Source organism: Embiotoca jacksoni, unplaced genomic scaffold (genome assembly GCF_022577435.1).
Source record: "Embiotoca jacksoni isolate LCO1_2020_lvr unplaced genomic scaffold, fEmbJac1.0.p SCAF_102, whole genome shotgun sequence".
Lineage (NCBI taxonomy): Eukaryota > Metazoa > Chordata > Actinopteri > Embiotocidae > Embiotoca > Embiotoca jacksoni.
The window spans coordinates 366,819-383,967 of NW_027185233.1; the positions used below are offsets into that span (position 1 = coordinate 366,819).

The following is a 17,149-nucleotide window of genomic DNA, read 5'->3' on the forward strand; positions in this document are numbered from 1 at the left end:
TGAATATTTTTCAATGAGGAAAAATGAATGGACTTTTACGACTGGATACAGGTGCACCTGAAATACTCACCTCAGCTTTACAGGAAAACCTATAAGAAAAAAAAAATTAAAAAAATAAATACATATATATATATATATATATATATGTACAGTATATATATACACTTGACTCGACACCAACAAAACAGAAGCAGACGTTGCATTTGTAAAAACATCTTTTTATTGGATATTTGGACTTCCTAGATCTGGATTTTTCGGCCCACTTCTCCACTTCCTCAGAAGAGTCACCGATTTGGGCTTCAAGTCCAGTCCGGACCAGTTCTGCTTCACCGGTGATGCCGTTGTTTTTTTTTTTTCTGTCCATATTCAAAAAGTCTACACGTGGTCCAGTTCGTCGGGACCGTTTTTGTTTCCTACAACGATTGTTACAAGAATAAACAATGGGGGGAAAGTTGTATTTTTGGATGTACAAACTGTTATACAATGGTATAAACACTTAGTGCGTGATCCCCCTTTGTGATGCTGGTAGAAGCATCGGTACCGGAAATTTTCTACAACATTAAAAAAAAAAAAAAAAAAAAACTCTCAAAAAACTTTTTTTTTTTTTTTTTTTTTTTAAACGTGTGTGCCTCATAAAACAATATTTTTCAAATACACTTCAGTTTTACATCATTAAAAACACACAAGATCCTCAAATACCGGACGAATAAAATGTACCTTCGTTCAGTACATTTATTTTGTACCTTTGAACCAAATGAAAACCATTTAATTAAACATCACATACGCAGGTCGTACAGCTGATATTTACCAGATTGTTGTGGAGCGTCGGGTTTATACCGATCACCAATTTGACCAACAATCCAGTTCGCAAAGTCAACTGTTTCAAACAAAAAAAAGGGCAAAACCATCTTTTATATATTTTCCTTTGCTTCTATTTTCTTTATTTTTTCATGTAATTAATTTCTGCATGAAGCTGCTGCAGCGAGCGAAGGCTGAAATGATCCGCCGTCTCGTAGCTAGCACTCAAATGATTCTCTTTTATTTATCCGTATTGTGAGATAAATGGAAATCTACTGCTGAAATTGATCCTGAAAAAAAAAGAGGGAAAACAATCAAAACCAAACCAAAGATTACGCCAATCCGTCAGCATCAAACAGCTAGCTCCCGTGAGGAAAAGACGGCAAATGAACTTTTTCGGTCGCGATGAAAAGTTTCGGACGCTTGCGATGAAGCATTCACGTCTTCTGGGAGGCTTGAATCGTAGAGACTGAACAAAATAAGTGATTTATTCAATAATCCACTGAGTTACAGAAACTAGCCTAGCAGATTTTAAGCTACGAGCGCGAGATCGACTCTAAATCGCGACAAATATTCACGAACTCAAATTTAAAGTCCTTTAAAAGTTTAGCTGTAGTTTTTACACTCGTGATTTCCAAAATTATGTTGCACCATTTAAACTAAAGACATATTTTAGCTTGTAAATTGGATATATCCAATTTTACAGTTACGAAGAACGTAAAGGATTTATCGTAGATTTTTGTTTTATTTACATCTGCTTAGAAGCAGAAAAGTCTTTAGATGAAGTCGTATCAGTCAACTAACGGACTCAGTTAGCCGACTGTTAGCAGCACAACGTTGCGTAATTTGAGGTACGTTTTTTGTTACTTGAAACGTAATTTCAAAATTTTCAATATGTTTATTATTAAAATGGAATTAATTGAATTTCAGGTCCAAAATGTCGGCTGTAATTTATCTATTTTTTTTTTAATCTTCACTTTAAACGTTAAGTCGGTTCAGCTAGCGACACAACAGTTAATTAGGTGTAAATATTGAGCAACAACTGATCTGTACATAAGAACTAGTTTTTGTGGCACAACTAAATTAAAAAAAAGCACTTTGTGTTTAAAGAAAGTTAATTTCTCTGCGGCCGTCTTCAGAATAACAGATTTCGCCTGCACTTAAGTAGTGTTTTGATTTTTTTGAAAATATGCCTGAAATTTACTGACTGGTTTCCTAAAATGATAAAAAAAAAAAAGAAAAGAAATGACTGACAATAGCGACGGTTACGCCGGTCGAAATTAATCTTCTGTGCGAGCTTTTAAAACATCTAAATACCAACTTTGCCTTTTCTGAAATCCTTTTCAATCATCCCGACTGCGATCCCCCCCCAAAAAACACTACAAAAGCACGTACATGAGCTTCTAGACACCTTCTCTTGGCTTTTCCTTCCACATCTACTTTCTCTTTCGACTCTTTAAGGCACTCGCTGGCTGCAAAAAAAAACTAAGGCAGAAAGAAGCATTTCAGCGAAGGAATAGTGAGAAAAAAGAAAATAATACAGCTCTCCAACATGAATTAGATATCTGCTATATTTAAAAAAATGTAACTACATTTGTAGTTCAGACCGAGAAACACCATATTGAAACAAAAGTTTTGGAAAGCTGGTGAAATTTAGTGAAAGATATTCTGATATCTGAACATCAGAACCGAGAAAAGTTTCACATTTCAACAGTTTTTTGTTTTTGTTTTTAAATATAAAAGTACCACCAGTAATATTTAACACGCAATTACTTCCCCTTATTTCTGGCGACACTCTTCAAACTCAAATGACACGAACAAATAGTTTCTTTGAAGTTATTTGGCACCAAAAGTGTCTTTCATGAACACACTTCTAAGAAAGAAGAAGCTGAGGAGATTTATTTCAGTCTTTTTTGTATCTGGAGGTCAAGTGGAGCCAAAAATTCTGGTCAGAACTCGGACGTGTTTTAAAGAAGCAGTTTGTGAGATTTTAAAATTCATCGCACAACTTGGAAGCTGCACGTTTATTCTTCTGTAATAACTCAAGAAACTATGTAATATAAAGCGCGTCGTCGAGGCTCAGGGGGCAAAGAAATAATGGTACGATTTTGTGTTGATGATGATTAGCGTGGAGGGAAAAGAAGAAATAAATGGGTTCAGTTGTACTTCAGTGGTTGAACAGCACTTAAACAGCAGTTAAACTACTTGGTCTGAAAACTGTAATTAACAGCTGACATTGACATATTTTTCCTCCCTCTGCTTTATGAATTTGTAAAAAAAAAATTCTACATAGTTCTTACAAATATTGAAAGAAATTGGCAACATTTTTATTTTTCTGACAGAATGAATAGTTTTTTGGTTAAATGAACTTCATTAACCCGATGAAACCTTTAATAGGCAACCTTGAGGAGTCGCTTATGTATGTTTGTACAAAGATATGAAAAAAACGAACGTTTTATTATTATTCTATGTAGAATAAAATAATAATAATTTTTTTTATGTAGGATATGAAAGATTTGAAATGCCGAAATAAAAAGAAGTCAAACAGAAATAAAGTGAAATGCAATACACAGAGAAAATATCGTACTTATTTTTAATTTGAGGAATTACTGCCAAAATTAAGTGAAAAAAAAAACTAGCTAAAAGGAAAATTTTTATTTTCTTGTATTCAGTAACCAAATTAATTGTTTTTCATTGCGGTTTACTGAATATCAATCACAGATTTTCTATTTGATTACAACACTAAGTGCATAAATGTGTATTGCATTTAACTTTATTCTTTTGTTTTTTTATGCATTTTAAATCCATTAATTGGACACCATCACATTTATGACTGTTTTAAATATGTGCAGCAAACTGAAATCAAACTGCGTCTCGTAAAACGGATCGGATGCATATTTTTGAACCATAATGATGCATGATAGAAAAATAAAACCCGCAATAAACCGGATTTAATACATTTCAACACTTTACCACCTTTATGTTAACATTTATTTTAAGCCTTTTTGAAGGACCCATCGATACCGTCTTCAGAAGACAAAAATAAAAACAAAAAAAAATGCAGCATTATATATTCGGGGAATATTGCAAAAGAAGTAAAATGATACAGATTATAAAAACAAAACCGAAATCACAGGTAAAAAATAAAAGTGTTTGGCTGTTTAGATCACGTGATTAGGCAGTCATGATTTTTTTTTTTTTTTGCAGAAAGTAAAAAAGCAACGAGAGTGGCAACAACGGCGATAACGTACGTGCAGGATAGACGTGGACCATTTTACAGAAGATAAAACTCAGTGTGTCAGTCCTTTAAAAAGATAAATCTCATGTTGTGTATGGAAATGCAAAATTTTTTTTATACTAAACAGTGAAGTTATTCAGCCACGATTTGAGTCACCAGCACGGCATCATCAGCGTAGAAACACATGCTGCAGCTCATCGCACAGGAAAACACACATTTTGGCCTAAATTCTTTTGGATTTGTCTCGACTCTTCGTACCCTGAAGTCGCTCCTCAGTTCTGCTGTCAAGACGAGACTCCTGATTAGCGAGTACCGTACCGGGTTTTCATTGGTCGATTATTTCTCATTTGAGCTCACTCGAAGGTTCATCCGAGCATTTTCAGGATAAAAAAAAAAAAAAAAAAAAAAAAAAAAAATTGTACTCCGTTGCCGACAAGAAATCAGATTTTCCTGTTTTCCGTTTAAGTTTGGAGACGGAAAAACTGACCTCAGATCAGATCAGGCGTTAACGGGAAAATTCACGTGACATCCACAGTTCACAGGCTTCACCCAGCGGTCACGAAGAGCAGCCGTCCAATCCCAACTCCTGAAAAAGGCTTTAAAGTACCAAAAAGAAAAAATGAAATATTTGGTAACGTCTGATTTTTTTTTTTTTAAATTTTTTCCTTCAAACAGCCACAAAAAAAAAAAAAAAATTAAAATCTTCATTCCTTGTGTGGCACTTATTTTATTATTATTATTTTTTTTCCTTCTGTCCTTTTTGTGGTAAAAATTAAAATTAGCGGTGCAGAGAAGCCAAAACACGACAACAGCGAGGTCTGAAGAGTTCACGAACCGAACGTCCTGGCAACCGTTTTAAAAAAATAACTTTTGATTTCAGAGTTCCCTCCTGCGGTCGTCACGGCCGCCGCTTCGATCCCTCCTCGTGTTTTGTTTTTGGGGGATGCCGAGTGTGAATCGCGCCTCATACAAGCGTAGTAGACGTAAAGCGCTTTAGTTTACATCGTTCGCCGGCGTTTTTTTTTTTTTAACACTTCATTAGTCCCAAAATCGTAACTCCTCCCCCTTCAAGTCCTTCCTGTGGCTCCGCCCACCACCCCCCCACCCCCAAGCCCCACCTTATGAGAGTCTGCGAGCTCGTCCCTCCTTTGAGTCATTTAATGGGAAACAACATCCTGTGTTTTAATAGCTCCTCCTCCCGAACCCTCCGTGAGGTCAGGGGTCAAAGGTCGGTGACCTTGTTCTCCAGGGCGGCAGCAACCTGTTGGAGGCGGAGGGTGAGCTGTTTGTTCTGGGCCGCTGGATCATCGTCCAGCGACTGGATGATCTGAAGATGATAACGCAAACATTTTAAATGTACTTAAAAACAAAAACACAAAAGTAGTTTTTTAAATCGTGTAATATTCAATATTTTTATGGCCCAAATATCTCAGATTTACAAACGTTACAACACAAACAGCATTCAATTTCTCACCACGTCGTAGTACTTGCTGGCGTACTGGTACAGTTGATGTAAGGCCACCTGGGTGTTCAGCTTGTCTGTGTGTTCCTACGAAAGGACGAAGATGCCGTCGTTTACACAAACAAACAAACAAACAAACAAACAAACAAACAAACGTTGATTAGTAAAGGCTGATTGTGGCGTAGTGACGATTATCACGCAGAGGACGGTTCATACCCTGGACACCTCAGCGAGGTGTGTGTTCATGTCCTGGTCACTGACTGGAACCATCTGTCTGATGCCCTTGTAGTAACTGAAGAAAACACACACACACACACACACACACACACACACACACACACACACACACACACACACACACACCAGGTGATTTCTGTGTCCATCGCTACGTGTTTCTGATCTGTGGCACATTGTTTTTTCTTTGTTGTCTTTCTACGCTGTTCTTTTCTCTCTCTGCTCTCCACCTCAGTTAAACCGGTCGGATGGCCGGTTGTTCTTCCTGTTGAAAGGACCTTTTCCCTTCTACCTTCTAGTTTTCCTCTCCCACTGATGGACCCACTTTCCACCCAGCTGCTCTGCTGCAACACATCTGTTTACTTTCTGTATGTGCGGCGTTAGAAACTCACTCGTCCACCATCCTCTTGTACGTAGAAATCTCTTTTGCATAGAGGAGCTTGTTGCTAGGAGACTCCTGCAGTCGGAGACAGAAAACACGTTTGGATTCTTAAAACGTGTCGCGGTCACGTAGAGAAGGCTGAAAGTTGAAATCACTGAATGATTGTGTGTTTTTTGTGTGCGTGAACCGACCCGGCTGAGTTTGTGCTCCGACTTGGTGCAGGCGTCCATGAAGGTCTGAGAGATGACGTGCAGCGAGGCGTCCACCACCTCCGTCACGTGGACGTCGAAGATGAAGTGGGGGTTCCTCAACATGTTCACCCAGAACCGCAGAGGAAGGCTGAGGACACGCAGACAGACAGAGACAGACAGAGAGGCAGACAGAGAGACAGACAGATAGACAGACAGACAGAGAGACAGAGACAGACAGACAGAGACAGACAGAGAGACAGACAGAGAGACAGACAGAGACAGACAGACAGAGAGACAGACAGACAGACAGAGACAGACAAAGAGACAGACAGACAGAGACAGACAGACAGAGAGAGAGAAAATCAGTTCTTTAAAAACTTTATCAAAATAAAACAAGATGTTAAAGTTTGGAAGAATTGTTGTTGTTTATTCTGAGCTGATGAAAGAACCTCCTGGTTCTGTTCTGGTGAGTCGGAGTCTCACTTCACTTGTTTTCAATCTTACTTTATACATTTTTCATTTCTTTATGCGGCTAATTTTTTGTTGTTTGTTTGCTTGTTTGTTAGTTTTTTCCATTTGTGGTCAATATCACGTGATTGTTTTGCGTCCCTTTGTGTTCGTTTTGCATCTTAAGTTTGTTTTCTCGTTGCATCTCTTTGGATTTCTTTCTACATATTTCATGTTTTACAGCAAATCAGCTTGAAACGTTTAAAAACAGTTGAGACGGACGTTTCAGTCGACTCCTGAAGCAAACGCAGCAACAGTTGGGAAACTTCACACTCGGACGCTCAGCTGACACCCCCTCCCCCCATCCCCTCCCCCCAACCTTTCATCATCCCCCCCCCCCCACCCGCTGCCTCCACTCTCCATCACCCTCCTCAATAATTCACCACCACTGATGAATATTTCATTGTCCGCCGTGTTCATGTGTGTGTGTGTGTCTCTGATGATTGACAGGCGGACCTCAAGGCCAGTTTAAAATTAAAGAACTTCGGGGTAAGAATAAAAAAAAATAAAAAAAATCTCTCCATCTGCCTCCGTTTCTTCTTCGTCTTCATCATCCATCCCGCCTGATAACCGGCAGCCAATTAAATCCGTCTTTTATGCAGTCGGCTGCCCGCTTTAACGGCGACGTAATTACCCCGTAGTTTAGCTGATGAGGTGGAGCGGCGGAGAATCGCGACTCCTTCGCAGGTCGGATCTCCAGCTGAGGCTCGAAAAGGAGCGTTTGAAAGAGCAGCTGGCAAACGTCAAAGAGTCCCGTTTACTGACGGTCTGATCCACGTCGGAGGAGTTTTCAACCCCACTTACAGCCTCTTATCTGGATTCACAGATCAGACGGAGACGCTTTCTTCTCGTCTGTGTTCTGATCTCATAGGAAAGTCTCGAAAAAAACAAAAAACAAAAAAACCCACCAAAATGTGACGATTGATTTATTTTAAGAGCAAAGAAATGCAACGAAAGCTCCTACAATTGAGGATTTTCTCGGTTTTATGTCACTGCTTAATGAATATTCTTCGATTTTGGACTGTTGATGAGACAAAACCAATAATTTCGTTGATGAAAACACGTGACTGAACCTGAGTGTGTTGTTTTGTTGTGTACCTGTTGGTCTTCCAGATGTGCAGCGTCTCCTCGTCCACGTTGTCGTGTCTCAGCGCCTGCTCGTCCAGGAAGTCGAAGAAGTATTTGACGGCGGGGGGGACGACAGAGCCCGAGCAGAGGACGCTGCGGAAGAAGTCGTCCACGAACTGCTGCAAGGTGCCCTGTAACACACAAAAAACACCATATATACCAACCAACCGACCGACCGACCGACCAACCAACCAACCGACCGACCGACCGACCAACCAACCATCCAACCGACCAACCAACCATCCAACCATCCAACCGACCAACCATCCAACCGACCAGCCATCCAACCAACCAACCAACCGACCGACCGACCGACCGACCAACCAACCGAGACCTGGTCTGTATCTGGATCTGTACCTTGACGGACAGCAGGCGCGTCAGGTAGATCTCGGTGATGGCTTTGGTCATCGCCTTGTCCTTCATGCTGCCTCTCTTCGACTTCCCCTCGTCGATGTCATCGGCCGGTCGCACCAGGTGGAAGGTGTTGTCGTCCTCCAGCAGGGCGTTTTCTGGACGGAGACACGGAGGGAAAAGAGCCTCTTTGTATTTTTTTTTGTTTTTCAGATCGGTCACGTTTCCCCTTTAGGGTCAAAGGTCAGGTATAACTCATGGGAACGTACTCTCTTCGTAGCTGTCCTGGTGCTGGTGGAAGGACTGCGTGTGCAGAACTCTGGACAGAACCAGCGTTGCGTTGTCCCGGACCTGCAGGACGAGACAGACGTGAGGACGGTGGACTGGACCACCGACCGGCAGCTTCTACCGTTCCCGTTTATTTCCCAACATCCACCAGAAAAGGCAAAACTCCGTAAAACTCACGTTGTAATGAGCCAGCGTGTTGAGTCTCTTCCAGCGTCCTTCCCTCTGGGATGTGAGGTCCAGGTCGGACAGGATCTGACCCGTGGAGCCGGGACGCCACTCTGTGGACGGACCAGGATGTGAACTTGTGATTTTCAGAATAAAACAACGACTCATAACAAAGACGGCAACGTTTTAAGACAAATAAGAAACACCCGGTCGATCTAATTAAAGGTCCATAAGTTGGATTTATAACACGCGTTCTATTTAACTTAAATTAAAGTCTATAAATATGAAGCGCTGTGTGGAATAATAAGCGTGTTCTTTTTCTCACCCAGCGCGACGCTCTCCACCTTCGGTCTCTGCGAGTACGGCAGGTTCCTGTAGACCTGCTCGATGATCTTCTCTTTCACCTGGTAAAAAAACCAATTACATCTCATTTATCAACAGACGGACTTCAAGTAGAAGGAAGTTTTTATCTGCAACAGTCATTTCCTGTGTGGTTTAAAAACAATCCAACGCTATCCGGCTGTGGAGATTTTATCAACAGTTTGTTCAGTTATCTTGAAGAGAAAAATGAAAAAAAGGCAGAAGTGCGGAAACAAAACAGAAACTCTCCTGGTTTTTTTTTACGATAAGAAACTGAGCGCTGGTGTTTTTCCGGAGCAGAAAACCCACCTGAGAGATGGTGTCGCAGTTCAGCACCTTCACCGGAGTCACGTCTGGTCCCTCTCCGTGCACCAGCACCTGCAGCGTCTGAAAGAAGAAGACATTTTTCTGTCTTAAAATAAAACATCAGCACATGAATAATAAGTGATACTAAACAGTTTGTTTTTTTTGGCCCGACATCTGAAAAGTGTAAAAATGCATCTCTGCGGAGGGATGGAACGTGTTTACGAACCAGCACGGAGTACTCGACGTCGTCGCCCAGCAGCCCCGTGTCGTTCAGGGTGTACTTGGCCTTCTTCATCTTGGCGTCCACAGGACCTTTTTCCACCTGGTGCTTCAGGGCCTTGTACAGTTTGAACAAAGGTTCTCCCGCCGTGTCCTGAAACACGTAAGGCACGACGAGGTGTTACGATGTTGGACGTTTAATGCTTCTTGTTCACAGATAAAAATCACAAGAATCTGTTGAATATTTTCCACAACAGTTTTACTAATAGAAATTCTGTAACTGACAGAAATCTTTGTTCTAATTATTATTTTAGCTTCAGCCGGTAATGACTTTTATTTTTTAGCGGTAATTTAGCACATTTAAATGCTTGTCTATCTATTTTAAGTTAAGTCGATTCGGCACTTTTTGAATGTAGTTAAAAAGAGTAAACCCCCCCCCCAAAAAAAATTAAAAGCAATCGTATGATAAAACAAACAAACAAACAAGGATATACAAGAAAACCAAAATGTTTTCAACTGAGATTTATGGGAAGAAATATGCATCACTGGGAACTGAATTTTGTATTTATTTAAATGACTTAACTTGAATAATTCACGCAAAAAAACCCTCAATTCCGAATCACATCATTCAAATTTGTAGTATTCAAATTTTATAACTGCACTGAGTAACTGAATTTGTGTGCTGACTTTATACAGAAAGGTCAGAGGTTGTGGAAGTTCATTTTTCGTTGGACGTTAAGCTGATATGTTGTAATTTTAGTCACGTAGAGTTTGTCTTCATAACTTAGATAATAACCTACGTCGGAGGAAAATGTTTCCTCATGTTTTCCCCTCTGTCTTTTTTATATTTCCTGCATTACGTCGGGTTGCTAAACTGTTCGCCTCTGTAGCTTCTAGACGTCCTCCGTTTTGCTGTTGCCGAGCAACGGTGGTTTTTTTCCCCACTTGAACGCCGAGCATACGTTCTCGTGTCGTAACCACGAGCTCAGCTCCTGATCCAACTGAAAGCAGCAGAAGTCCAGTAAAAGGAGTTGGTGAGAAGTTCATATGAAAGGAAATAATCACAATCGTTGTTTCCAGTTTTAGTTCCGTTTAAACTTGGACACCGTCGGGATTTAGTTCGGATTTAATCTCCTGATCATGACGAGATAAGAAAAATGTCCCTGGTGGTGAAAACGTCTGCAGCTGAAGTTACATTACAGAAACATCAGCCGCCGCCGTCAGTTTTAACTCCAAAAAGCCCCAAACAAAACACACAACAACAACAAAAACACACATACAGGTTCAATCGCAGGTTTCAAAAAGAGGAAAGTCTCTCCGAATCAATTATAACTGAACGAACAAAGAGACGAGAGAAGAAAAAAAAGGCGACGAGAGAGAAACAGATCGAAGGCGAGACGACATGAAAAACAAATCGAAGGGGAGAAAAATACAACGACGGGAAGGAGTCGGCGTTACCCGGAGGAACTGATAGAGGCAGATGGACATCCAATTACAGAGCATCCTCTCCACCACCGTCTCCGACCTGCAGACACCAAACACAGCAGACACCAACGGGAAGTCACTTTTCTGATCGTAGAGGAATCAAAAGGGAAATACATGAGATTTCTTTTTTAATAATGTCCTCCTCACCTCCTCAGCATGAGTTTGGGGTTTTTGCTTTGCACGTGTTCGTCCATCAGCTCCAGCAGCAGCGTCCTCATGATGTCCGTGTAATACTCCAGTTTGCCGTGCAGCGCCACCGTCAGGAGGGAGGCGAAATAACCCCGAGACCGGGCGTTGAAGTCCGGACGGCTCTCCAACGTGCGGATGAACTGCGGGCGAGGATTTAACATTTAAAAAAAAATTAATTAAAGGATTGTTTTCTGTCAAACGTGACTGAAATTTTCTGGCAGAAAGGAAGAAATTAAACAAGAACAATTACTAGAAGAGAAGAAGAAACATTTTGAAAAGAAAGCATTTTAGCACCAAAATAATGTGATATTTTAAAAATTTTCTTTCACATTATGTTAAAAAACAAGGAGACGTAAAGGTGAACGTTTACGTCTAATTAACCAGATTATTTTCTTAAAAATGAGAAAATTCAAATCTTTTTGGTCTCGTAGAAAAAAAGGGACGGACATCGCCATGGTAACCCGCTGGGGAAAATACACTTTAACGGCAAAATATAATTTTCTCTAAATTGCTAGAACCTCTGACTGTGTTCAAGACGAATGACAGACGCAAAAATAGAAATAAAATAAATGACGTAACGAGCCGAGAACTCACGTTGATGAGAAACGTTTTGCTGTTCAGCAGGTTGGAGAACTGATTGAGCGCCTGAGACACGGTGGCCCTGCGGACTTCTGGGATTTGTATTCTTCCCGTGATCATGGGGTCGTTGGCGCCGTCCTCGGAGGGCAGGAAGAACGTCCGGTCGGTGTAGTTTTTGTAGTCCAGGAAGGGGATGCGGCCCTCGCTGAGTTCGCTGGTGTGGTCCTCCATTTCTATCATCAGATCTGACACCGGAAAAAAAAAAATCACAAAGCACGAGTGAGTTATCGTACGGACGATGGATTCTTATTTTAGTCGGTCCGAAAACACAAAATGTTTGAATAATAAATTAAACTGTTTGGCTGCTTTAATTTAACCATTAGCGTGTCAATTTTCTAGACATCGTACTAATCTTAGTTTACAAAAATTAAGAGCCTGAAGCTGCAATACCAGCGAGTGCCACTAGAGGTCGGCTCTAAAAAGCCTCCGGCTCCATAGACTCCCATTCAACTTCTCTCATCAAATACGAAGTCAATATTTTTTTTCCAGCAGTAATCTCGGTGTTGTTAGCTAGGGCGGGGGGGGGGGGCGTGTCTGTTTGATTGACAGGCCTGCGGTGCACTCGGATTTCCACCATAGGTGGGTGGGGCTTAGTGTCCTCAGGTTATCCAATCAGATCGAGTCAGATTCACCGCTCCTTTTTCTCCCCCACCTCGTCCAAATATGGTCACTTCCTGCTCCTAAACAGCAAGATGGCGTTCTTACCCGTGAACTCCTTCTTGCAGCGATCTCGGACGCTCTCCTCCAGATTCTCCAGCTGGTGTTTCACCTTCTCGTATTCCCGCTCTGCCTGCTGACTTTTCCTCCTGTCGGTGGAAAAAAAACACAAAAAAACACGGCGAACGTTCAGACGGGAAATATTTAAACACGCAGAACAACAACGTTGCGTCTGCGATTCGTCCCGACCTGTAGCAGTAGACGGACACGGCGATGAAGAGCAGCATCGGCACGATGACCGCCGGGATGATGATGGCCAGAGGGATGTCGTCTTTTCTGGCGTAGTAGACGAAGCCCACCGTCCACTTGCCGTGACCGAACTTCACCTGAAAGACGGCCGTTTATTCACCATGATTAAAGGTTAAAGTGAAAGTCTCATTTCAGACACATTTTATCTGGAGTCTGACTCAATTTCACGTGAAACTCGGCGGATTTAAAGAACAATAATAAAAGTTAACTTGCAGTTTGAAGCTTTTTTTGAAAAGCAATTCGTACATAAATAAAAGTGCCGGCCATGAAAGGATTTGTGGAATTAAAGAGGTTTAAGCAAATTAAATGTTTTCAAGCAATAAATAAGATTTCAATTTTTTCAGCTCACTGTGAAACTTAATAATTGTGTCAATAACGTTTTTGTAAATTTGATCAATGAACATGTTAATGCCAAAATGAAAGTGAAACCTGTTAAAGCTCAGCAGTTGTGACGTTAGCTACAGGTTGGTACTGGTGTTCCCTTTCAACACCGTATTTGTTCAAATTTGGGCAAATTTAAACCTTTAAAGAAGCAGAATTAACTATTAGTACTTCCTGTTTGTAACGTGCTCATGTATATACAGACAACTATCACTTAATTAATTTGATACTGAATAAAACACAAAAATGGGATTTTTCTCAGGCAAGTTCTGAAGTGTCTTGATTCTGTGACTTCTAAGCAGATTTCAGGACGTTTATTCTGGACGTACGTCAGAGATAATGACATCGTCAGGAGGTGGAAGTCACACTGAATAAAATGAATGTTTGTTCCATGTCCGTATGTTCAGATTTGAGTTTTGACTCAAAAGGAGGATTTTTTTTTTTTACTTTGACTCCTCTGACTCTCTGGCGCCACCGTGTGGATTCATTTGTCTTAGTCCTGCTGAATATCCTGTACTTTCTGCTGGTTAAAAATGCATTTTGGGAAGATTACCGAGGACCACAGTGAATATTTCAAACCTGAAGGTCAAATGAAACAACACAACGTGATTTGTTTGTTTGTTTGTTTGTTTACCACGAGCTCCAGCAGGTCGTTGGTCGTGTCCCTGCGCTGGCGTTTGGATCGGGCTTTGGGCTGCGATGACGGAGCCTCCAGGATCAACTTGTCGTCCTGAGCGGAGTCGACGCGAGGAGGGAAGGAAGAGAGTCAAACACTAAATAGTGCAAAATGAATTGGTGCAAAAATAAAAACAATACGTGCTGCAGAAATATATTGTCATTCCTTCCTGCTGCCTCTTTTATTTTAACTTACAATAACTATTAGCTCTATTTTCAGCTGCTTTGGTTGTTTGTTTGTTTTTATTTGCTCCATTAACTCTGTGCTGCCTTCATTCTCAACTGAAATAAGAGAAAGATTTTCATGAAACTGCAGCCAACCGCTTTGCTCAGAAAACCTTTTTTATGTTTTTCTTTAGACACATTTAACCGTTGTGAATCAGAGCTGAAGGTGTAGCAGATTTTTTGTTTTTGTCAGATTATATCTGGGTTTACAGATCAAACTTAGATCAGGCGTTACGTCGCGGCCATTTATTCCTGGAAGTCTTGTGTTTTCTGAGGTGTGACGACAACACTTAACGTTTTCGACATTAAGACGTGACTATCGGAGCTCCGTGTTTTCCACTGTGAATCCATTATAAAGTCATTATGAGACTCCGTCGTTCACCTGCAGGATGTTAACGTGGCAGGAGGCGTCGCCGACGAACGCCTGCGCCTCTTTGGCCGTCATCGCCTTGGAGAAACCTCGACCCTGACGAGAGACGGGAAACACAAACACAAGGTGAAGTCGACAGATTTAAAGGACGGAGAGACGGCGGCGAACCCAAGCGTCGCGGCGTCCTCACCGTGACGATGATGACGCTGGTCTCGGTGATGACGTTCTTGACCAGCTGGTTGAAGGTGGGGTCGGGGTGGTAGTCGAAGTACTTCAGCTCCTCCCGCACGTTGTCCAGCTGGAGGACGGTGCGCAGCGACTGGACGTCCGAGCAGCAGTTGACCGGCGGGGAGTGGAACTGGAGGACGGTGTCGTTCTTACTGAGCGCCTGCTGGACGAACTGAGAGACACGAGACGCTCATCACGTTGGGATTTTTCCTTTTTTTTTTATTTTTTTTTTTTTTTTTTAAGCCTTTTTTTATTATGAGCAAAGCAGGTGTAACTTAATGGAAGTGAAAAACAACAACCAAAATTCAACGGGGTCTTCTTTGGACCGAGCTACACCCTCCCACCAAGTTTCAAGAACAACAGACCGATATTTTTTACTGCAATAAACAAACTAATTCTGCTAAATAGTCGGTGGATTTGATAGAAAAGTTCCCTCTCACCTCCACAGGAGCCGTGTTCTGAGAAAACTCGTCCGGGGACGGCCGAACTTTCATCGTGGCCGTCTGGATCAAATCGAACCCGTTTCCCACAACCACGATCCTTCGACCGCCGCTACACACACACACACACACACACACACACACACACACACACACACACACACACACACACACACACACACACACGGTTAATTTACCACATGTAAAGACAAGGCTACTTACAAGCATCGACCACCAAACTAAACCCGGGTTTAAAACCAGACTCACCACACGAAGCTGGCTTTGGGGTAATAATCCGTGATCTTGGGGTTGTCGGCGTACTGGTACGTCGCCGGGATGTCCTTCGTGGTGTTTTCGCCGTACTTCACCGTCACCGTCAGCTGGTCCGAGGGCACCTTCTGCCCTCGAAACCTGCCGGTCTTACAGGTGATCTCCGCGCCGAATGACAGGCTGATGAGTAAAAGAGGACGAGCGTCAGTTGAGACTTTTCATGCTGATTTTCTCGAGGCAACGAAGGGGAACGCCGGCGTCACTCACACTTCACAGAGAACTCCGCCCACGGTGACCACGACGTCGGCTTTCGTCGCCGTGTCCAGGTCGTCTCCTTTGATTGTGATGACGGTTCCTCCGGCCGCCGGACCCTTCACTGGATCGATGATTTTTGGTTTGGGGTCCTGGACATGAAACATTAGAAAAGGTTTTATTCAGTCTGATTCACCCGAACCGCAAATATGAGACGCGTGAAGGCAAGGAAATGCAGATTTTACAAATTTATGGCCGCGCGCACACGCACACACACGCACGCACACACACACACACACACACACACACACACACACACACACACACACACACACACACACACACACACACACACACACACACACTCCAGCATGACTGAATGAGCATTTGCAGCAGGATGAAATGGTATTTAATGTGTCTATGAACGTGTTGCTCCACTCTTACAGGTCAGAAAACCCTCCGGGAGGCGACTGCAGATGGTTACGTTCCTGTCGGGCTCATAAACATATGCTTTCACCAACTGGCTGTACAGTAACGCAGCAGGTTCAGGTGCACAGCGTTTATATCGGTGTGCCGTAATGATGCAACCACAGCTTGTTGTTGCATGCTTGTTGTTTAGAGACCAACAGAGGTACTCAAAGCGGTGATTATCGTACCCATGTATGTGGGTTTTTCAGGAATATAGAGTTCATGTTAACGACTTTTCCTTCGATATAGCTTGTAAATGTCGTAACGTTACTAAACATTCATTTGTGTAAAACAAGCACCTCAGGTCAGGTTACCTGGCGCTGCGCTAGTGGCAGCCTGCTGCAGCAGCTCCCCCCTGAGAGCCCCCCTGCTGTAGCGAAGAAATTTCCCCTCGGGGATTAATAAAGTGTATAAAATCAAAAAAATCAAAAATCAAATTTAGGAGAGCATGAGACAAACTTAACATTTTAATAGTTGAACGATTTCTGTCGCTTAAAACTGAGAAGTTAGCGACCAAAAAATGTACGTAAGAAGTTGATCTGTAAAGAAATAATATTAATAATAAAAATGGCAATAATAAAGATGATTCAGCATTCACATGCCAACTGACATCAACGGAATAAACAAAAACTGTACACGACTTCTTTGCGGAGGCTGATCAGTTTTTACAGATATTCGTTCGCGAAGTAACGTACGGATTTAAATTTTGATCCGACGATGGCGCCAGATGAAAAGTCAGAGCCTCACCAAAGTTTTTACATCTCCTGCTGAGGTTAAGATTAAGGTTTGTACCAAATATCATGCCAATACACACAGGACTTTTTGAGATATCTAAATAAAAACAAGAAGTCCCATGATTACGTTGAAGAAAAAGTCGTGGCTTGGAACGCACACATCGTCTGGACCGTTAGCATCCCTGTAGCCACCATGCT

General features: G+C 42.0%; 1 protein-coding gene across 1 annotated transcript in view; it reads right to left on the bottom strand.

The window, feature by feature from the left end:
* Positions 1-202: 202 nt before the first annotated feature.
* LOC138213526 (plexin-B2-like) overlaps positions 203-17,149 on the bottom strand; it is a 128,770-nt gene continuing 111,823 nt past the window's right edge. The window contains exons 21-43 of the mRNA XM_069174692.1: positions 15,765-15,901; positions 15,495-15,677; positions 15,228-15,339; positions 14,750-14,959; positions 14,572-14,655; positions 13,924-14,019; positions 12,849-12,985; positions 12,648-12,748; positions 11,898-12,127; positions 11,262-11,443; positions 11,088-11,154; positions 9,637-9,783; positions 9,414-9,491; positions 9,070-9,148; positions 8,757-8,857; positions 8,561-8,642; positions 8,298-8,449; positions 7,911-8,071; positions 6,306-6,453; positions 6,125-6,189; positions 5,715-5,790; positions 5,511-5,585; positions 203-5,363 (exon numbers count right to left, since the gene is read on the bottom strand). Of these exons, the coding sequence (XP_069030793.1) occupies positions 5,259-5,363; positions 5,511-5,585; positions 5,715-5,790; positions 6,125-6,189; positions 6,306-6,453; positions 7,911-8,071; positions 8,298-8,449; positions 8,561-8,642; positions 8,757-8,857; positions 9,070-9,148; positions 9,414-9,491; positions 9,637-9,783; positions 11,088-11,154; positions 11,262-11,443; positions 11,898-12,127; positions 12,648-12,748; positions 12,849-12,985; positions 13,924-14,019; positions 14,572-14,655; positions 14,750-14,959; positions 15,228-15,339; positions 15,495-15,677; positions 15,765-15,901 (2,808 nt within the window). The 3' untranslated portion in view covers positions 203-5,258. The remainder of the gene's footprint in view (positions 5,364-5,510; positions 5,586-5,714; positions 5,791-6,124; positions 6,190-6,305; positions 6,454-7,910; positions 8,072-8,297; positions 8,450-8,560; positions 8,643-8,756; positions 8,858-9,069; positions 9,149-9,413; positions 9,492-9,636; positions 9,784-11,087; positions 11,155-11,261; positions 11,444-11,897; positions 12,128-12,647; positions 12,749-12,848; positions 12,986-13,923; positions 14,020-14,571; positions 14,656-14,749; positions 14,960-15,227; positions 15,340-15,494; positions 15,678-15,764; positions 15,902-17,149) is intronic.